This window comes from Oryctolagus cuniculus, chromosome 1 (genome assembly GCF_964237555.1).
Source record: "Oryctolagus cuniculus chromosome 1, mOryCun1.1, whole genome shotgun sequence".
In the NCBI taxonomy this organism is placed as follows: Eukaryota; Metazoa; Chordata; class Mammalia; order Lagomorpha; family Leporidae; genus Oryctolagus; species Oryctolagus cuniculus.
The window spans coordinates 230,647,807-230,669,890 of record NC_091432.1 but is presented as its reverse complement, the minus strand read 5'-3'; the positions used below and the strand labels follow the sequence as shown (position 1 = coordinate 230,669,890).

At 53.9% G+C, this 22,084-nt stretch overlaps 1 protein-coding gene across 20 annotated transcripts in view; it reads right to left on the bottom strand.

The window, feature by feature from the left end:
* RALGPS1 (Ral GEF with PH domain and SH3 binding motif 1) overlaps nt 1-22,084 on the bottom strand; it is a 267,729-nt gene that overhangs the window by 127,889 nt on the left and 117,756 nt on the right. For all 20 annotated transcript variants that reach the window (XR_011382172.1, XM_051855034.2, XM_051855036.2 and 17 more), the window contains one exon: nt 8,177-8,303. Coding sequence is in view for 19 of the 20 variants with exons in the window: in XM_051855034.2 (XP_051710994.1) it covers nt 8,177-8,303 (127 nt within the window). In the remaining variant the exon portion in view is untranslated. The remainder of the gene's footprint in view (nt 1-8,176; nt 8,304-22,084) is intronic.

Sequence of the window (22,084 nt, the reverse complement as noted above, 5' to 3'; positions counted from 1 at the left end):
GCAGGTGCCGGAGAACACAGGCCATGACCCCCGGGGCAGGTGCACTGACATCCCCTCATCCATGCCCAAGCCTTGTGCCCCAGGGAGGAGGCAGGAGCCTGGCTCCACACAGGGACAGCTGGAGGGTATGGCTGGCAATGGCAGGAGACGGCCAGAGGGAGGGATCAGTGGCTCAGCGCCAGGCAGCCGGCTGAGGCACCATGCAACCAGGATGGAGATGTGGAACAAATGAGTGTTCCCTGGGGATCCCTGGAAACACGTGGGGTGGGAACTGCAAGAGAAGAAGCTGGATGTCCCGCACGTGGCATGCGGTCTTTTCAGTAGAGCTTGTAAGGAAAGGATTATCCTACATGCTGGCCGATCTAAGACCAGCCAGATGGCTGACCTGGGAGCCACTGGATGTTGGTCTTGGAGTGGGGGTGGCGAGGTCCCCTGGGAAGCCACAGCCCTGTGACATCTGTCAGCTCAGCCTGTTCCTTGCTGCCCCTCAGTTCTGCTGTAGCTCAAGCGCACAAACGGATTCCCAAAGTCAGAAGCACAGGGAAACGCCGTGTGTCCCCGTCAGGGACAAGGGAGCTGTCTGCTGATGGCGGTGTCGGCCATCTCCAAGACGCTGCTCTAAAGTGAGCTATTTTTAAAGGCTTTCCCTCCTCCGCCGGCAACTCCTGGACAACGTGACTCATCTCGGGCTTCTCCAGAATCCCCCAAGTGGCCTTCTCTCCTCCAGCCTGACCTGTGCTACTCCCTGTGCTGCAGCCAAGGGGAGCGAGTTAAACGCAATCCAATCCGGCCATGCCCTCGCCTACAACCCCTCACTGGCTGGCTGTGGCTCCAGTGCCCCGTCCCCACCATCCTGACCCTCCTGTCTTTGCTGTCCTGACCCTCCTGTCCCCACCACTGACTCTCCTGTCCTTGCTGTCCTGACCCTCCTGTCCCCACCATCCTGACCCTCCTGTCTTTGCTGTCCTGATCCTCCTGTCTCCACCACTGACCCTCCTGTCCTCGCTGTCCTGACCCTCCTGTCCCCACCTGACCCTCCTGTCCCCACCTGACCCTCCTGTCCCCACCATGCTGACCCTCCTGTCCCTGCCTGACCCTCCTGTCCCCGCCGTCCTGGCCCTCCTGTCCCCACCATGCTGACCCTCCTGTCCCTGCCTGACCCTCCTGTCCTCGCTGTCCTGACCCTCCTGTCCCCACCATCCTGACCCTCCTGTCTTTGCTGTCCTGACCCTCCTGTCCCCGCTGCCCTGACCCTCCTGTCTCCACCATCCTGACCCTTCTGTCCCCACCGCTGCTTCTCACAACTCCCTCCTCATCTGCTCCACGCTGCAGCCAGCGCTTCCAACAGACCTGCCCTTCCCCACTCCAGGGCTCTTGCAAAGCTGTCGGTCCTGTCTGGGATGCTCGCGTCCCTGCCTCTTGGTGCAGCTGGGTCATCCCTCGGGACTCCGCTTCTCTCCAGAAAACCCTTCCTGGTGAGCGACCACTGTCTGTGCTCCTCTGCCTGTCCCTTCCCAACGCTCAGCCACTTTTAGTTTCTCGTTCACTGCCAGGGATCGGCCCCGGCCTGTGGGCTTCTGAGGGCAGGGGGCCCACAGCCCTGCCCACTGACCGCTCTGTAACCAACAGCGGGAGCATGCAGCCCAGGCAGGGCCTGGTGCACAGCGGCCTGGGCCTCACAGCCGGGGCCCCCTCACCTCTCTGTGCTGGGGGGCCCTGCAGCAACACAGCAAACTCTTCTTTTCAACCAAGAGCCACTTCTTCGTGCAAGTCCCGACAGTCCTGGTTGTTTCATCCTCGGAAACAACTTGGCTTTATCTTGAACCTCACAATTTTTATGTTAAAACGAGGCTGACTTTCAAAACACTGAACGAGAGGGCCAGCTTGTTTGGGGGAGCGGCTTCGGTTCCGGAAATCTGCTTCCTGCCGTGAGGCCGACGGAGTCCCTGGGAGGGTCTGGCGGGTCCCTTGCCACGCAGAACCATCACAGCACCTCGCTGTGTGGCGCTGGGAGGGACCACAGCTTTCCACGCTGCTGAGAGCGCCTTCAGAACCCGCTCTAAAGCGTTTAAGACCCACCACCGGCCTGATCTTAGTTAGTTATTTCCTGGAGGGAGTCCTAAGTCCTGAAAGTAAAGCAGCCCCTAAGTCAGGGTCGGTGTGCAGAGTGAGAGGCGCGCTGGGCCGCCCTGCCGCTGTGATTCACCCAGCCTGGGCCACCGTGGGAGCTGCTCTCAGGTCAGACAACCAACCTGACCCTCCCCACAGCACCTTCACACGCTTCAAAGTAAACTGGAGGGAACTTTGTGACTCAAAGAGCCTGATTTGTTTCTAAATGTAATCAGTTTTTTCCCCTTCTGTGTTTTTTAAATTATGTTTCACCAGGAACTCAGGACACCGAAGTGCAGCCAACTGGCTCTAAAATCTCCGCTAAAACGAGCTGGAACACGCACCCATGGGGTCAGTAACCGCGGCCAGCACTACAGGAGAGCTCCTGGCGTGCAGGAAAGATGAGCACACACACACACACATACACGCATGCACACGTGCACGTATGTGCACAAGCACACACGCACAAAGCCTGTGTGTGAGAGGTCCACGGACCCAGGTGGCAAAGATCCTCCCATGTTACAACAATGAAAACCCCATCAGTGGTGCAGCAGGGTTCAGGGTGGGGGCGGGGCAAAGCCCCCGGAAGTCGCAGGACTGACCTGAAGCTACTCCCACACACCAACCCCTCCCAGCCCTAGGGTGAACAGACCTGCCGGGAGGGCTTTGCCAAGGAAAGACAAATGGCTTCAGACATCTTTTCCTATACTGCACCCTCCAGGAATTATGTAACTATTCCTCCTTCGATGAACAAAGTTGCCCCGGGGATTGGCTGGGTTCTCAAGAGGAATCCAGTATTGAAACCACAACCTGGATTTGGGCAGTGTCCGTGTACGGCAGACAGATGTGCAAGGGAGCCCACACCAGCCCGAGACAGGTGTCTCCTTTCAGTCTCCTCTATGCAAAGCGTGGAGCCCCCATGGCAACCAGAGAACCAAGCATACAGGGAGTCTGCCTCTGACCCTGTCCCTGACCCTGTCAGGGTCACAGTGGGGCAACAGGGGCAGCGTAGTCCCGCTGGCTGGAGGACAGGGAGATGCGTGCCAGGCGGAAGGGACAGGGGGATGGCAGTTACCTGGGCTTGCTCAGAGCCAGAAGCAGGGGAGCACTGCCAGTAAGAGGCCGGAGAGAGGAGGTTGTCAAGGACAAGGCAGGGGCCCCTGGAAGCCCCAGGCAGTGTGTAACGGAGAACATCACAAGAAAGAGTGGTGGCCACTCATGCAATTCCTAAGGCCTGATGGAGGCCACCCAAAAGTCCCAAACAGCAGAGGACACGCAGGTGGCGGACAGCGAGGAGGGGTGGGAACCGAATGACCTGGACAGCAGAGGAGGTAAGTCAGCAGAGGGCTGACAGCCAGACCATCTGGGCCCAGGCCTGGCTCTGCCACCGTCCAGCCCCTGCCACCGTCCAGCCCCGTGACCCTGGGGAACCTCTCAGTGCCGGCTATTCAGTGAGACAACACAGTCAAGCAGCCAGTGCCCTGCACCTGCCGTGATCCCTGTGCTCAGAGAAGGGAGGCCATCCTGAGCACACCTCGGGTGAGCGCACCGGGGCCCCTCTGCTGGGGGACTGCAGGAGGCGGCCCTCACCCTAGTGCCCACGATGCCCTCGGGGGACCTGAGACGGGGATGTGCCAGGCGCCAGGTAGAAAGTCGCTTCAGCTTACGGCAAGCCGGGGAAGGGAACAAGGAAAAGCATAAAGAGAGGAAGTGTGGGATGGCAACCAATCTGAGAGAAGGAACAAACGCCAGAGTCACGCACCCCTACTAAAGGCAAGGTCTCTCCCACTGGGTCCAACTAAAGGATCTTCGCAAGGATCTCGCCTACAACAAAGCAACTTAAAATATTAAAGTCTAAAACACAGTCAGTCTGGCACAGCAGTTGCTTAGGATGCCCGCATGCCACATCCGAGTGCCTGGGTTTGAGTCCTAGCTCCTCTGCTTCTGATCCAGCTTCCTGCTAACGTGCACCCTGGGAGGCAGCAGATAGGTCGGGGCTCAAGCACCTACACGGGGCGCTCATACTGACTCTTGGGCCGCCGGCTTTGGTCTGGCCCAGCTCTGGATTTTGTGGGCATTTGTAAGTGAACTCCTGGATGGAAGATCTCTCTCTCTGTTTCTGTGTGTCTCTTTGCCTTGCAAATAAAATAAAAATAAACAAATAATGAATAAAATACTGTCAAAGATTTATTTTAAAAGCGCAAGTGAAAAATAAAATAGGTATCACACAATTAACAACATACCAAAAGAGGAAAAGCAAACAACAAATGGAACTAATACAGTCTTGCCTGGAACAGGGCTGGTGCTGTGGCACAGCAGGTTAAGCCACTGCCTGCATCCCTACATCTCATGTGAGTCCCAGATGCTGTTCTGATCCAGCTCCCTGCTAATGTGCCTGGGAAAGCAGCAGAAGGTGGTCCACGTCCTGTCCCTGTCACCCACATGGGAGTCATGGACAGAGTTCCAGGCTCCTGGTCTAGCTCCCACTGTTGGGGCCACTTGGGGAGTGAACTAGTGGATGGAAGATCTCTCTCTCTCTCTCTCTCTCTCTCTCTCTCTCTCTCTCTCTCTCTCTCTCTCTCCCCCTCTGCCTCTGCCTTGCCCTCTGTCTCTATAACTCTGCCTTTCAATTAAATAAGTAGGTCTTTTTTTAAGAAAATAATATAGATGCAGAAATTTAAAAAACAAATTTTTTTGCATGACACTTCATAGTGAACCCACAACTGCTACGAATGTCTAAATGCTGAACACGTTCAGGCAGAAACCATCGGAAATGCAAGAAGAATCTAACATGTATTTTTCTCCTTGATGAGAGCAAGTCCCCACCAAATAACAATTTGAACACTACATGCAATTATAAGAGTAATTTGAAGAAGTAGTACCTTTTCTTCAGCACCCATGAAACATTTACAAAAACTGATCTTGTATTACACCACAAGACAATCTCGAACATTTTCAGAAACTAAGAGAGTATATACGTCACGTTCTGAACCAGTTTAGAAAAAATTTAAAATGAGTATTTTTTTAGAACCCAAGCCATTCATGGCAGTGTTGTGTATCAGAGCCAAAAAAAGGGAAACAAATGCCCAGCAGATGAATGAATAAACAAAATGCAGTGTGTCTACACGATGGGATATTTGGCAACAAGCAGGAATGACGTCGTGTTCACCATCCAACACAGGTGAACACTGAACACATGATGCCAGGAGAAAGACAGCACAGTACACGACCCCATTTACGTGAAAGTTCTAGAATATGCCAACCTATGGAGGCACAGAGTAGATTAGTGGTTGCCTGGGGCTGAGGGCAGGACACTGGGGGGGCTTCGCTACAGGGAAATGGAACGACCACTAATGGGTGTGGGTGTGGCTGGGGTGATGAGAATTGTGGTGATGGTTATACATCTTTACTCACCAAATCATAAACTTCAAGCAGATTGTATATTAATTGTATCTCATAAGGCAGTTTGAAAAAAGAACATCGTAAGCCCCTGAAAATCACAGAACTGCTACCTTAAATAACACCTGGTTAAAAGAAAAAGTAAAACTATAATTATGAGACTTAAAGAGCATCACCATGAACACTGTGCATCGAAACATGTAGGACGCAACAGAGGGGGCAGCTGGAGGAAATTCCGTAGCCTTGAAGTCAGAAGATTGGCACATACGAAAATGAACCAATAATTACACTCGCATGGCTTAGATACACAATGCAAGGGAAGCCGGAGAGATCAATTATAAAAGACAAAAGTGAGAATTCCAGATTTCATCACATTTAAGATGTCATCTACTATAAAATGTGCCATTTTTTAATGTGTCACTAAGAAAAATTGCTGCCAATTAAACAATGTCACAACACTTTACATCATTGGAAAAATACACCCCAATTTCACAGGTGCTAAAAGAGACACAGAGCACACACCCCAGGTTAACGAAACTCAGTAAATCAAAAAGCAGAAAGACTGTGTGACTGTAAGTCCCAAATCTAAGTCTTGGGGAAGACCAATAGACAAACCTCTGGCAAGGCAATTTTAAAAAGAGAGAGAGAGAGAAACAAACTTTAAGAGTATAACCATATACATAAAGAGAGAGGTTCAAGTCTGTAAGAGAATACTATACAACACAGTCTGATTTGAAAAGCTGAATGAGGAGAGTGGTTGGTCATGCTCACCCCTTCCTAACAGTGGGGCAGGCATGGGCCTGGCGGTCAGGTGCTGGTTAAGACGCCCACAACACCCAGCTGCAGCTCCTGCTGATGCAGACCTTGGGAATCAGCGGTGACGGCTCAAACAGCTGGGTCCCTGCCGCCCACACGGGAGACCTGTACTGAGTTCTTGGTTTCCTACCTCAGCCCGGCCCAGGCCCAGCCATTGCAGGCTTCTGGGAACCAGCAGGTAGAGGAGCAACCTCCCCTCCCCCTCTCCTCCCCTCCCCTCTCTCCCTCCTTCTTCCTCTCCCTCTCTCTCCCTCCCTCCCTCTCTCTCTCTGCCTATCTCTCTGTCTCCCTTGATCTCTCAATAAATAAATGAAAATATCCTTAAAACTTGGATCAAATGGACAATTTTCTACTAAAAAACAAATTTTCCAAGTTGACTTTAAAAGAATTAGAAAATCTAAGGCCAGTGTAAGAGATTTTAACAGCAGTCAAAGAAGTCTCTCCAGGGGCAGGCGCTGTGGTGCAGCAGGTTAACGCCCTGGCCTGAAGCGCCGGCATTCCATGTGGGCGCTGGTTTGAGACCCGGCTGCTCTACTTCCCATCCAGCTCTCTGCTGTGGCCTGGGAAAGCAGTGGAAGATGGCCCAAGTCCTAGGGCCCCTGCACCCGCGTGGGAGGCCTGGAAGAAGCTCCTGGCTCCTAGATTCAGATCGGCATAGCTCCTGCCAATTGGGGAGTGAACCATCGGATGGAAGACCTCTCTCTCTCTCTCTCTCTCTCTGCCTCTCCTCTCTCTGTGTAACTTTGACTTCCAAATAAATACATACATCTTTAAAAAAAAAAAAGAATCTCCAAAAAAAAAGTTTCAGATTCTTGTAAGTATCAGGTCACATCTATAAAATCTTAGCTACCCTTCTGATTAAAATTGCTTTAGATCATAAAAAGATTTTAAAAAAGGTATTTTTACCTGAAATTATAACCCTGAAATCTAAACTATAACATTTTTACCCATCAAGTTGGCCAAGATTAAAAAAAGGAAAAAATGCATGAAAACATAGTATTTTTACATATGGGGGAAAAAGCAATTTCACCCATGTCTGATGAAAGTGTAAGGTAACACATCCTCTCTGGAGAGCACTGTGGAAATATACATAAAAAGGCATACATTTTTGCATAAGTTTTGATCTAGTTATCCTATTTCTAGGAATTTATCAGGAGGTGATACCCTAAGTCCCTGTAGAAGAGGATGTTCATGGCAACATTTTCATAGCAAAACCACAGACATGACGTAAGTGGCCAACAGCGGAGCACAGATTCAAGTCTGACAAATCCACTCGATGGGACTGAGTCACGGCAGAGAAACGCAGACAGCAGCATTAAGCGCTCGGACGGCGGAGGCCTGTCTCCTAGCTACATGCTCTACGCTGCGAAGTATCTTCAGGGGCAATCGCAAACGACAGCAACTTCTCCTCTTCCTAATGCTTACAGCAAACACGCTAGCCAGAGAAATCAACAGTCGTGACTACAGCTCTGTCCATGCAGATCTTGGGAAATATACTAGTAATGTCCAGAGAACCAGAACACAGCATGCAGGGCTGAGTCTCCCCAGCTCAGGAGACCGTGGGGGGACCAGTCTTGTTAGCGTCACTGTGACCCATCTGGGCTGCAGCCCGGGGGGCCTGGGGAGGCAGAACACCCCTTGCTTCCCAACCCCACCAAAGTTCACACCCCAGGGAAGTATCCACAGCCTGTCTCAATCCAAGGAACCAGCCGATCACTTATCCACGACCCTCGCTGCTTCTTGGAACTTATTCAGCCAGAAATTGTAAAAATATCTTATTTTTAAAGCCCTGAACAGTTTTCCTAAAATAATAATAATAATAATAATAATAAAAGCCAATCCAGACGCCTACCTAGATAGGGAATGCTGGGCACCATCTTCAGGCTTCGGATGTATTCCCGAGTCCGTTTGTAGTTATCTTCTTTGGACATCAGGTAGTCCAGTTTCTCAAAGGTGGTCTTGTCTTTTCTATTCAAAAGCTGGAATGAGGGAAAAAAAATGCACACAGGGTATGAGAGAGAGAAGGAAAAAGAAGACGATGCTGAAGAGAGAGGACAGCAGTGGAGGGAGACAGCAGGAAGCATCCGGAACGGCGTGACCATGGTGTACCAAATCCTGAGCACAACTAAAGCTTTTAAAAGGCTGCTTTGTGCCCAGACAGAAGGTTCTAGAGCCGCCACAGACCCTCGCACTTGCAAGACCCTCCTAGACCACCTGGTCTGCTCTTCACAATGCCTACCTCTGTGGGCACAGAATCCAAACACCAAGCACTCAGAAAGGAACGAAATCGCTCAAGCTCGCTCTAGAGAGTTAGGTCACAGCCACACAGGTCTCCCTCCCACAGGCCACAGCTACGCTCTCCCACATCTCCGTGGCAGAAGGCCCCAGGTGCTTCGACACAACTCCCATGTCCCTGCTGTGCACACAGCCAGGCCATGGCTCCTAACTGGCCGTCTCCTCCAGCTTCCCCAGGGTCTCCCTATGTCACAGGTGTAGCAAATCAAAACCAAGACGTGATGCTAAGGACCCACGCTGTGGCTGTGCTGCACGTCCAGTGCCAGCAAACAGCGACAAGGCTCCTTAGACAACGGCTTTGGGAAAGGAGTGTAAGCCGGGGAGGCCTTGGCACTGCATGGGCTGATGCTGGGAACGCCGCCCCCGCTCCAGGTCTAGCTCTGAAGAAAGACTGGAGATGGGGTCGTGGTTCCGAGACAGCCCCAGTGCGTGAGCAGCGATGGCTCCAGGACTCGAACGAGGCGAGGCAGAGGATGAGCCAGCTGAAAGGAGGCTCTCAGTTACGAAGAACCTGGAGGGCTTACCCTCCAGTTTTTCCTACTGAAAACCTCAGAACACATCGGGGTGGGGATGCTACACAGATGCTGGGGATGGCAGCTGCTTGGCTGTTAACGGACAGGAAGTAACGCCTTCTTCCACCTGCTGCTGAACGTGTAACTTGTCTGCTCTTTACGAGGCCCCCTGACGAGCACGGAGCCAGGACTACTGCCTCCACTTCAGGTTCACCGTGACAAGGATTTAGGGACTTGTCTGAACATCCTGGGGGCGAGAGAGACAGACTGCACAGCAATGCAGTACTGAGAAAACAGAAACCAGGAACCCACATGCTGAAGGAATTTTGGCCAAGGAAAGCTACCAGGGAGAGGCAGCCCCTGGCATGGAAAGAAGCAAGTGCAAGACAGGTGCATAGATCTGATTTCATCATCATTTTAAAAAAATCATCTATTATTTTTCACTTTATGTTTCTGTGTGGGAGCAAACTGTTGAAATACTTACTTAAGGTATACTAAGCTGATCTTCTGAATATTAAGATAATCGAAAATGAATCTTGATGTGAATGGAAGGGGAGAGGGAGTGGGAAAGGGGAGGGTTGTTGGTGGGAGGGACGGTATGGGGGGGGAAGCCATTGTAACCCATGAGTCGTACTTTGGAAATTTATATTCATTAAATAAAAGACAGGTGCAGTGCAGAGCCAGGACACCCCCCCCCCCCTGCCCCGGAGAGTCAGGCCGGCCCCGCCCCTCACTCCTGCCGAGGGTCATTTTCTTTTGTTAACACAACCTGGACCCTCAGGGCTTCTCTGGCAATCACGCACACCAGCCCCGCAGCACCCCTCACACACGTCCTGTGGCTGAGCCACACCAGCCCCTAGCACACGTGCCATGGGTTCTCTGGTCCCCAACATGTTCCGCCCAGCTTGGCAAGGAACGGCAGGGCCAGCACCTCAGGGGTGGCCAGCCGTGTCCCCAGCCCCCAGGCGCACATGTGAAGGGCTGCATCTGGTTCATTTATCTCCTGCTCCACTCTGTGCCTGCAGAGGAGGCTGAGGTCGGCATCTGAGTCCTCGAGATGGAAACAAGTCAAGCGTGTGTTTCCCATGATGCATTTGACAGCGGCCTGAGGATGTGCTGGAGCAGAGTGAAGGAATGCACCAGGCACGGGAAGCCAACCCAGGAGCAGCAAAGGGAAGCCTGGATGATGGCAAGTAGCAGGCTTTAAGAACAAGTGGTGCAGGGCCAGCGTGTTGCACAGCGGGTTAAGCTGCTGTCTGCGACGCCGGCAACACATGTGGATGCCAATTTGAGCCCCGGCTGCTCCACTTCTGATACAGCCCCCTGCTAACGCACCTGGAAAAGCAGTGGAAGACGGCTAAAGTGGTTTGGACCCTGCACCCATGTGGGAGACCCAGATGAAGCTCCTGGCTCCTGGCTTCAGGCTGGTCCAGCCCCAGCCACTGCAGCCATTTGGGGAGTGAACCAGCGGATGGAAAATCTCTCTCTCTCTGTAACTCTACCTTTCAGACAGAATTTTTAAAAAAGAACAACTGGTCTACACTGGATCAGCTCTAGAAGAGATGTCACCCCAGAAAACCAGATATGATGGCCTATGGGGTGAAGTGGGGGGGTCAGATATATTTATTATCTGTAACAAAAAAAAATCAAACAAGGGGTGGGCATTTGGCGTGACAGTTAACACACTTCTTAGAATCCTTGCCTCCCATATCAGAGTTCCAAGTCTGAGTCCAGCTCTGCTTCCAATTCCAGCTTCCTGCCAAGGCGCACCCCGGGGGGCAGCAGGTGCTGGCTCAAATAGTTGGGTCCCCGCCACCCATGTGGAAGACCCAGATTGAGTTCCTGGCTCCTGGCTTTGTCCTGGCCCAGCCAGGCTGGACATCTGTGGGTAGCTGGGGAGTGAACCTTGAGATAGAAGATCTCTGTCTCAGGTCTCTGCCTGTTTTGTCTTTCAAATAAAATGAAAAAGAAAAAATTTTTAAAAATGAAGTTGTAGAAAAAGCATATTGACGGGGCCAGCACCGCAGCTCACTAGGCTAATCCTCCATCTAGCGGTGCCGGCACACCGGGTTCTAGTCCCGGTCAGGGCGCCGGATTCTGTCCCGGTTGCCCCTCTTCCAGGCCAGCTCTCTGCTGTGGCCAGGGAGTGCAGTGGAGGATGGCCCAAGTACTTGGGCCCTGCACCCCATGGGAGACCAGGAGAAGCACCTGGCTCCTGGCTTCAGATCAGCGCGGTGCACCGGCCGCAGCGGCCATTGGAGGGTGAACCTTTCTCTCTCTCTCTCTCTCACTGTCCACTCTGCCTGTCAAAAAAATTTAAAAAATTTAAAAAAGCATATTGACAGGAACGTGGCAGAAGCTCCCAGAAGAAATCACTGAGGGCTGGGAGGGGCGGGCTCCAGGGGCTGGGCGGGCATGGAGAGCACAGGCGGGACGCTTGTTCCATGAAGGCTTCCCGGGGCTTCACGATTTTCAAAACTCATGTGCATGTATTACACCGATAAAAATTCTTTTAAGATCTAATTTATTTAAATATAGGGTTTGTTTACTCAGAAAGTAACAGCATTTACTTACACATGTTTTAAACTTTTATTGCAAGTAGAACCACAAGCTGCAAACCTCATACAAACTGAAGGTCCTTTAGATTTTAGGGTTTATGGGAAGCCTCAGGGGAAAAAAAAAAAAGCAGAGCTACATATAAGAAAATAAATTAGTTGCTTACCTGGAACCAAACAGATACTAAAAACCATTCACGCTCAGGGAAGAGGTAAGGAAGTAAGACGAAGGAAAAGTTCACCAAGTCCAAGTGACAGCTCTCCTGCCAAAGTGCGGCCTGAGATTCCCTTCCACCGTTCAGTCAGCCCTCAGTGTCTGAGGGGGCTGCGTGCGGGAACCCCTGGGGTACCCGAATCCACAGGCACTCCATCCCGTGCGTACAAGGACGTAGCATCTGTACAGAACCACGCGTACCCTCCTGCATACCTGAATCACCTCTAGATCACCTGCACCACCTAACACAATGTAAACACTACAATAGCTGCTTATACCACGCTGCTTAGGGAATAAATGGCAAGAAACGAAGTCGGTACTTGCTTGGCTCAGAGGCATCTTAAAAGAGTATTTTCAGTCCACGACTGGAACTTGTGGGCACGGCACCCACAGATGGGGGAGTTGGGGGGCTGACTGCATTCATTACGACCGTAACTGACCCTGGCTGCATCTGTGTCTCACACAGTGGCAAGCGGCTGAACTCCCCAGGACAGCGGCCAGGGAGTTCACTATGCCCTGCACCTGACCTGTCTCCTGGCATGGAACAAACACTGCCAAAAAACTTGTGGCACTAAAAAAAAAGTGTAAGAATAACGCTGATAACTCTAAAAAAATCAAATTCTTTGGAAATATTTTAATAGTCCAATAATTCTGGGGTCAAAGCGGTAATAAAGGCTAAGAATGTGGACTATTTGCAAATCACAAAACAACTGGAACATGGTATGGTAAACTGTGCAATAAGGCAAAACTTCATGGTTTTAAACTTGGTTATAATAAAGCAGGTAAGAACTAACATAAATGACCTAAGCATTCCGCTCAAGAAGCTACAGGGTGGGCGTTTGGCTCAGCAGCTGACACCTCAGCCACACCGGGGAGCCTGGGTTCAATACCTGGCTCCGGCTCCTGATTCCAACTCCTCATGCAGACCCCGGGAGGCAGCAGTGACAGCTCACGTAACGGGGTTCCAGCTGCCCACAGGGGGTCTGGGATAGCTCACCTAACGGGGTTCCAGCCGCCCACGGCGGGTCTGGGATAGCTCACGTAACGGGGTTCCAGCCGCCCACGGGGGTCTGGGCTCAGCTCCTGGTTCCCAGTTTAACCTGGCCCAGTCCCAGCTGTTGAAGGCATCTGGGGGGCTCTCTGTCTCTGTCTCTTAAATAAATAAATAAGCTGAGAAAACAGGGGAAACAGATTAACAGATAAAATTACAAACTGATGCTGGAAAATAAAATAAAGCTAAATATCAAATCTATAGAAACGATAACTAAACCTAGAGCTCATGTTTATAAAATACCAGTAAGCCATTAGATGAAATCTCTATGAAAGAAAGGAATAAAGCAAAACCACCCAAGATTGGGGACAGGCACGGGGCCAGGTGTCGGCTCCAGGGATGAACAGGACTCATCAACAGACAGTCGGAAGCAGGAAGAGCACGTGCAGAGCAGGGCCTGCCGGAGGGGGCTGGAAAGTGCCCTCCGGAGTGGACAGCCTCGCGTGACCACCATAATATCATAACCCCACCCCTCCACACACACCCGCCCCCGTGCACGGCGCCCGGAGCCGACTGATGACCGTGCCATCACCAACTCCTCCGTGTCCACCCCAGGTCAAGTTCAAATCTGGGAGAGGTCTCCACGGGGGGCTTCCTTCCAGTTCTCTCTACGGGGATGCTGGAACCTTGTTCCTGTGATATGTGGAAAGATTTTTTCAACAGTCTGTTGCTACAAATCAGTGAAAACTGGCTCAAAATTCTGTTTCAATGCCAGTGTCTCCTGTTGGTATGGAAAGAATTTTTAGTGCAGTGGACAACAATCTATGGACCAATGGATTCAGCAGACTAAGTACAGAATTGGTAAGGAGTGAGATTTGGGCAATTTTTAAAAGTAATTCTTTTACCTCTTTGGATACAAAATACCAGTTTTTTTTTTTTTTTTAATTTTTTTTGACAGGCAGAGTGGACAGTGAGAGAGAGAGACAGAGAGAAAGGTCTTCCTTTTGCCGTTGGTTCACCCTCCAATGGCCGCCGCGCTGCGGCTGGCGCACCGCGCTGATCTGATGGCAGGAGCCAGGAGCCAGGAGCCAGGTGCTTTTCCTGGTCTCCCATGGGGTGCAGGGCCCAAGCTCCTGGGCCATCCTCCACTGCACTCCCTGGCCACAGCAGAGAGCTGGCCTGGAAGAGGGGCAGCCGGGACAGAATCCGGCGCCCTGACCGGGACTAGAACCCGGTGTGCCGGCGCCGCTAGGCGGAGGATTAGCCTACTGAGCCGCGGCGCCGGCCACAAAATACCAGTTTCTTAAAAATTTTTAAAAAATCACTCAAAAGCCACATTTCTAATGTAAAATATTAGATTTGATGCAGTCCATGGCATGAAACAAACACACGGAGAAACCGTGACTTTGAAATGTAGTGGTGTCCCGGCCAGCCGGCCCTGCTTCTACAGACAGAAATCAAGCTGGAGAAAACGTAGCGATGCAAGTAACTCCTGTCTCCAGGAAGGTAAGCTGTGGCTCAGGGAACACGGCTGACCACCACCCCAGAAATACTACTTTGCATACATTTTAAAATTATTTTAACTTTTTTTTTTTATTTTTTGACAGGCAGAGTGGACAGTGAGAGAGAGAGACAGAGAGAAAGGTCTTCCTTTGCCGTTGGTTCACCCTCCAATGGCCGCCGTGGCCGGTGCGCTGCGGCCGGCGCACCACGCTAATCCGATGGCAGGAGCCAGGAGCCAGGTGCTTTTCCTGGTCTCCCATGGGGTGCAGGGCCCAAGCTCCTGGGCCATCCTCCACTGCACTCCCTGGCCACAGCAGAGAGCTGGCCTGGAAGAGGGGCAGCCGGGACAGAATCCGGCGCCCCAACCGGGACTAGAACCCGGTGTGCCAGCGCCGCTAGGCGGAGGATTAGCCTAACCCGACTATAACCATGTGGAACACTGGGTTCTCTTTTAACATAGCTGTGATATCTCTATTGGCTTTCTCATTAATTAGTGAGTTACATAAAACCTTTGCCAAGTGCTTATTTTGCATCGCTAGCATCGTGATTTTACCTTTTGCAAAAAATAATGTATCTCTTAACAGTTACCTACCCACATACCCACATTCACTGATCATATGTATACATACAAACAGAACATAATCTTGTAGGACAATTTTCGCCACATATTTCCAATAGTTTTGTTAACTGTTTTTAAACCCCACCCATGGCAACTGTGGGAGAGAGCCCCACGCCGTCTCAAGGGTGCAGGTGGAGGTTGGCCCCATTTGGGACCCAGCGAACCTCTTGGGGGTGGGGCTGGGGGGAGGGGGGGCGGAGCCAGGCACCACAGGTGCGGCCCATTTGTGCAACCTGGTTGAGCCACACACGGGTCAGAAACACTTGAGGAAGGCGCTGCGCAGGATCTGATGGCACAGAAGTGGCTGCAGGGGAGCCGGCGGCCAGATGGGACAGCAGCAATGGCCTGGGAGGCTCAGGATCCGCACCTGACTACAATGGGGAGGGCGCACACTCGCCTCTGGCCGCCTGGCTCTGATCTGGCCGTGCAAGCGCAGGGTCACAGGATGGCCATTTTGACTGCTTTTTCTGTTTTTCCCCACACTTCAGCTCCACTTGCAAACGGGGTGCCCATCGCGAGTTGCAAGGCATGAACAGTGAATATTAATCAAAGGGGAAAGAATGAGCTGATTGTGGCCGTGTTTTAACAGGAAATTCCTCTGGCCAACCCTGGAGTCTCCCGCGCACGTGACTCACTGGTGGCGGCCACGGCTGAAAGGCTGTGGCATGTTTTCCTGGGTCAGGAGTAGGTGTGAAGTAGGCAGGGAGTCCTCTGGCATTTGTTGCCATGGCCAAAATGCCGCTATTTAAATCCTTGGCACGCAGAATTATGAACTTCCAACTGCCGCGCCCCCAGGTGAAAGTGCCCTCCCACCAGGAAACACCAGCCTCTCTCTCAGGGAGCTCAGCATCCCCCCCACCCCCCCGCACTAAAAGGCATCAGTGAAAGGCAGGGGTAGGAACCCAGATGACGGCTAAGAATCTGCCAACAAAATTATCATCTATCATAAAACGGGAGGCAGCAAAATAAATACTCCAGCTAACAGGGAGGAGGGGCCCCAGAGTGGATACCTTAGTGCACCCCACTTTGGGGGAGCAGTGGGCACACAGCCCCAGACAGAGCAAGACGGAGGGGGCTGGGGAAGGGAGGTGGCCCAAAGCCACCTGTACCAGGCCACGTGTCATGAGGACCCCCCAGTAGTGGTGGGAGGGGGACTGGAAACAAAGAGCCCAGGTCACTGCAGAGCCTGTCTCACAGGGACAGTGGCCCTGCCGGCCCATTCTAGAACGGTCGGCAAGAGGCGAGGATGACAGCAGCAGCAGCAGCTGACACGCCCCCGGCGCCCAGCTCACACCTCACTCCTCACGGTAAGAGGACTGGTCTTCAGTCTCCAGACCCCTCGTCTCCTGGCCTGGGGTCCCCACGGCCACACGGGTGACTTCCCACCAGTGATCCGTAAGGCGTTCCCAGGATGGACTGAGGTTTTCTGACAGGGACACCTGACAGCTCTCTGATTTCTACAGGAAGCTGAATTCCAGCCCCTACCTGCCCTGAGTGTGGGGCTGGGACCTGGACAATCCTCCCGCGCAGGTGCCAAAACCCTGGCCCCACGCAGCGGGTAAAGCCGCTGCCTGCTGTGCTGGCATCCCTTATGGACGCCGGTTCTATTCCCAGCTGAGCCTCTTCCGATCCAGCTCTCTGCTGGCCTGGGAAAGCAGAAGAAGATGGCCCAAGTCCTTGGGCCCCTGCCCCTGTGTGGGAGACCCGGAAAAGCTCCTGGCTCCTGGCTTCGGATCGGCGCAGCTCCGGCCATTGCGGCCAATTGGGGAGTGAACCAGCGGATGGAAGACCCCTGCTCCTTCTCTCTCTCTGCCTCTCCTCTCTCTGTGTAACTCTTTCAAATAAATAAATAAATCTTAAAAAAAAAAAAAAAAAAAAAGATAGCATCCAGCACTGCCCTCCTGGAGACTGAGTGCAGCATCAGCCCTGCCGAGCACAGGGCTTGGCGGAGCTGCGGCTGGAACAGGCCTGAGGCTCTGGGGCGAGGTCAGGGCTGCCACCCCAGAGTGAGCCACCGCGGAAGCACGGAGGTGACAATGAGATCCTAGGGAGATGGGGTGGGCACCTGGGCAGAACACCTGTGTCCACCGCGACACAGGGGCTGGGGGAGGTAGCTGTGAGGACGGCAAGAGAGTTAAGGCAGAGAGAGAGAGACTTCAAGACAGGGGCGATGAGCGGCGTCCAAAGCTGTGGTGGCGTCGGCAGCAGCAGCCCCAGTGGGGCTCCTGGGACCACTGAGGAAGAGGTGCCGCCTCCCGTCTCCTGAGCCAGGGCTCGCGGGAGCCTGAAACACACAGCCCGGGCCCATCCCTGCCGTCTCAGCACCACTGAGGGGGGTAGGGAGCAGAGCTGCTCCCAGACGAGGGGCTCCGAGCTCAGCCCTGCGTGAGGCCACATGTGTGCTCTGAACAGAGCTCACAGACCCCGTGCCCCAGATGTCGGGGAGGAGGAGCCTGCTTCCGGGTCACCTCCTGAGGCCAGGCTTCAGCCCCACCAACAGCCTCAGCGTCCGCTTTGCTGCTGCAAATGAGTCCAACTCCCTGGACCAACTCCACAGGAAATGGCGAATCACTCTGGGAATGTGCACAGAGCAGGCAGAGCACGCGTGTGGGCTCACATGGGGGCACACATCTACATGTGTGTGGTGCATGTAGAGTATGACTGTGCGACTGCAAGGAGTGACTCACCCACACTCCAGGAAATCTCCACGCCCCACCCCCACCCCCCCGGCCCTGTGACTCGTGAATACGTGAGGCTCCCCTTAGGATCAGGGCAAAGCGCTCACGAGCTTCCCAATGCTAGGGGTCACCCTTCCTCCCTCCTCTCCCCGGCCCCCCCTCGCCACACACACGGCAGCCCTAAGGATGCAGCCCCTATCAGCTCACTGTCCGTGTCTCCGGCACCCTGACCTGAGCTAACACGGCCTCACCCCGCACACTGCCCAACCTCCAAACTACGTTCTTGTAGAAACTTCGGTGCCCCTCCCACTGTGCATTCCACATGGTGGCAGCAGTAACTGGAAACACTGCACCAAAAGGCTACCGTACACCAGACCCAGTCTGACCCCCCATTTAAAGCCCCTCAGGGCACACAGTATACCATCTAACTCCTAAGGAGGGCACCTGACACAGGCGTGAAGGCGCAGCTTGGCTCTCTGCTACGGCCTGGGGAAGCAGCGGAGGATGGTCCAAGTCCTTGGGCCCGGCACCCGCATGGGAGACCTGGAAGAAGCGCCTGGCTCCTGGCTTCGGATCAGCTCAGCTCTGGCCATTGCAGCCATTTGGGGAGTGAACCAGTGAATGGAAGACCGCTCTCTCTGTGTCTCTACCTCTCTCCATAACAATGCCTTCTAAATAAATAAAATAGATCTTTTAAAAAATAAAATAAAGACACAGCTTGGCATGTTCACATCCATGTCCCAGTGCCCAGTTCAAGTTCCAGCTCCACTTCCAATCCAGCTTCCTGCTGTGTGCACCTTGGGAGGCAACAGGCGATACTCAAGTACTTGGGTCCATGTCACCCGTGCGGAAGACCTGGATGGTGTTCTGGGCTCCTGGCTTTGGCCTGGCCCTGCCCTCACTGTTGCAGGCATTTCAAGAATGAACCAGCAGATGGAAGATCTCTGATTCTCTGTCTCTCTCTCTCTCTACCTTTCAGTCAAGTTAAAATTAAAACAAAAATTTTTTTATTGAAAAAGAAAGGATCTACCTCCTGTCCCTGGCTGTGAGTGTGACACACCAATCTCTCCAGCCCACTGAGCTCCAGCCACAGCCATCTGTGGATTCCTCACTGGCACCACACTTAGGCGCCGGCTGCAGGTCCTAGCACCACCATCTCCCCGGCCTGGAAGGCTTGTCCCCTCATCCTGGCATGGCTGGCTGCTCCTCGTCTTTCAGGCCTTGACTTCAAGGGTGTCATCTGAGAGAGGCCTCCCCAGAGGGCCACAGGCCGGAGCAGACAGCAGGCCTCTCTACCCCATCCTCCCAGCCAGGCTCTGTGAGGCTTCTATTCCTGTCCCAGGGCTCCCTGTTCATTATTTCAGGTGTTCAACCAGCATTCACTGACGGCTTCTTGCTGGCCAGACTGGCCCCTGTGTATTCTCCCTGAGTGACGGGCCTGTCTCCTCTGAACAAGAGACCCCAAGGGCGTGGCCCTGGCATGGAGGAGGCCCTAGGTAGATACCTGATCTGCAGAGGAAGTAAGAGCTGCGTGGCGGTGTGCACTCAGGAGGACACGACTAACTGATAGGACTTCCTGCTTGGGTTTCTCGGCTTGAAGGGGCCAACGTCCCACAGCGGCCCCAGGGCTGGGATTAATCATTCTGTCTGCAATCTTCTGGGCCAGCCCTGACTCTACTCCTGCTTGTGTACACAGCAAGCATTACTGGGGAGCCTACTGTATACAGGCCCGTGCCTGATCTATGTCCTATGCAACTCACCCAGATGCCAGCATTCAGAGGTCAGGCACGGACAGGCTAATGGGCTGCCCTACCCAGCCAATAACCAACTGTCCCTCCCTGGAAGTCCTCCAAGGTCCAGCCAAGTGGCAGATCTGCTCTCATACGTATGACCTCCTGCTGCCCAGGTTTCCCAGTGCAACCTCCAACCCCCGGGACAGATCCCAGAGAGCCAGCCCCTAGGGCCTGTGTGCCAGCCTTACTTCTCCAGTCCCACTTCCCAACTCCACCCCTGGGTCCCCTGATTAACAGGCCGTCCGTCACACTGGCCAGACAGTGGGGCCGTGGGAGCTGGCAAGGCCAGGCTGTATCACTGCCTTCAGGGTCTTGGGAAGGTCACTGGTACCACCTCTCAGAAAACTCAGCTTCTTCCTCTGCAAAAGGAAGGTGGTAAAAGCACTGATTTTGGGGGCTGTCAGGTCAGTCCCTCCTGTGCCTCCAGCTGCCTCTACCCGGTGAGCCCATGAGGTTGCAGCAGTCCCAGCTCGAGTGACAAGTGAAAGGAAAGGAAGTGGCTCTTTTAGGGCGACGTTTCGATGGCTACGCTCATTGCCGGAAATCAACAGCGAAAGAAGGAAGCTGATCAGCACAACGAATTCCAACAACACACATACACTGGGCTGGGCCCCGAGAAAAGTCAGTCATCGGCATGAGGGAGGGCAGTCAGCAGAGGGAGGCAGAGCTGCAGACAGAACTGCAGGGCAGACGGTGCTCCGCCTGCAGACAGGTGCGCCAGGAACACACAAGGCTGGCACCCACCTGCTGGATAAAGGGTGAAGATGATGAGCTTGGCCCTATTCACGACCCAACACTTGGCGCCAACCACTGCCCTTAGTGGGGGGGCTCTGATCTCAGAGGAGGACAGGCAGGCTCCCCAAGAACAGCACCCCCACTCGTGCCCTTGGCAACCTCATGTGGAAACCCACATGGAGGTGTCACCTCCTCCCTCCCAGACACCTGGTTTGCAGTTGCCATTCCTATTTCCTGTCCACCTTCTGTGCTGGACAGTGGCCACCGGTAACCAGGGAAACAGCTCTGGTCCCAGCCCTTAGGAGACACTGGGGAGGTATCTGACAGGGTTGTGTTACTGCTCAGAGCCCCTGTTCTCTGGCTATGCAATCTCAGCTCCCCTGCAAATCCCTGGTTCTCTCCAGTTAAATGCTCATGGAGGTGAAAGAGCCGGCAGCCAGCCAGCCCCAGGGGAGTGGAGGAGCAGAGGTGGGGGTGGCTGGGATGAGCTGAGGAGCAAGTGGCCCGCAGGCATCCCGGCCGCACCTCTCCCAGATCACTGGCTATACATTCCCTCCCCAACAGGCCCTGCTCTGACCTCCCTTTCTGCTGTACGCCAGCTGCCACGCGCCAGGCCAAGAGCAGCCAAAGGGGAGGCCCGAGAGCCTGCAGAGGCACTGAGAATCCACTGAGCTCACCTTCACGGGCCTTTTCTCTGAGGAGAAAGCAGAATAAGCCCAAATTTAAAAAGAGGGAAAAGAAACTCCTCTCTTGTTCTGAGTGACAGGTGTTCTCCTTTCCCAGTTGGTGGGGCATGGACGCTGGAGCCGGACGCTGAGGCTGGAACCTCGTCCTGCGCCTGCCTGGGGGCCCTGTGCCAATCATTCCACATGTGTGCCTGTAAAGGAGACCAAGGTCGGCCCCTGCCTCAGTGGGGAGCTACCAGGACAAAATGGGTTGACAGATGTGACGTGTTTAGAGCTGGCCTGTTCCCTTGTTTCATTCGGGCAGACGCATAAGGAAGAAGAGTTGACTCACAAGGCCTGGAAGGGGGCTGGGTGAAGGAGCTCAGGCCTTGGATCGGGTCCGGAGTGGCTGTTCCCTTCCAGGCTTCCGAGGCCCCATCAACAGCAGTGAAGACTCGGCCAGCCTGAGCCACACTTACGAAGCCAAACACAGCCGCGCTGGGTATCGCTCGGACCTGGCGCTGCCCCACCGTCCCGCCAGTAGACAGCATCCTCCGGAGAACAGTCAGTGGCTTCACTGTTGGGCCCTGCCCTGTCCCCAAGTGGATCACATGGCAGCAGGACCCTCGGCCAACCCCCTCCGGGATGACTCACCCCCTCGGCCCTCACTGACCTCTTCAGGGGTCCCTGAGGGTCCCCACGTTGCTGCCTGCAAGGTCTGCGCTTCCCGGCAAGATTAAGTCCCAGCCCCCAGGTGCTCCCACAGCTCTCAGCTCTCCCACCCACGGCTGCGGCACCTCAGGGATGGCAAACTCACTTCAAAAAGCCTCCCTGCTTAGCCAGAGCTGGAATCCCAGGGCTGACGGCAATGCCGGAGGCCCGAGGCTTCCAGATGTGCCTGACCTCCGCAGCCACAGCCCAGGACATAAACGCAGGCGCAGGCCACGCTGGCGGGCAGCGGGCCCTGCTGCCTGTCAGACTCCCTTCCCTGCTGGGCGGTGGCCCCGAGGGACCCCCAACAACGCAAGCGCTAGCCTGGGCACTGCAGGCTGACAGAGCTCGCTCCGCTCCCCTAGGGCAAGGTCGGTGGAGCTGCAGACTGAAGACACAAGGCTCATCTCCGACCACCTCCGACAACACAGCCCCTAAGCGTTTTAATGGCCCCTGGAGCAGCCCCGTGGCAAACAGAGCCCGGACCCT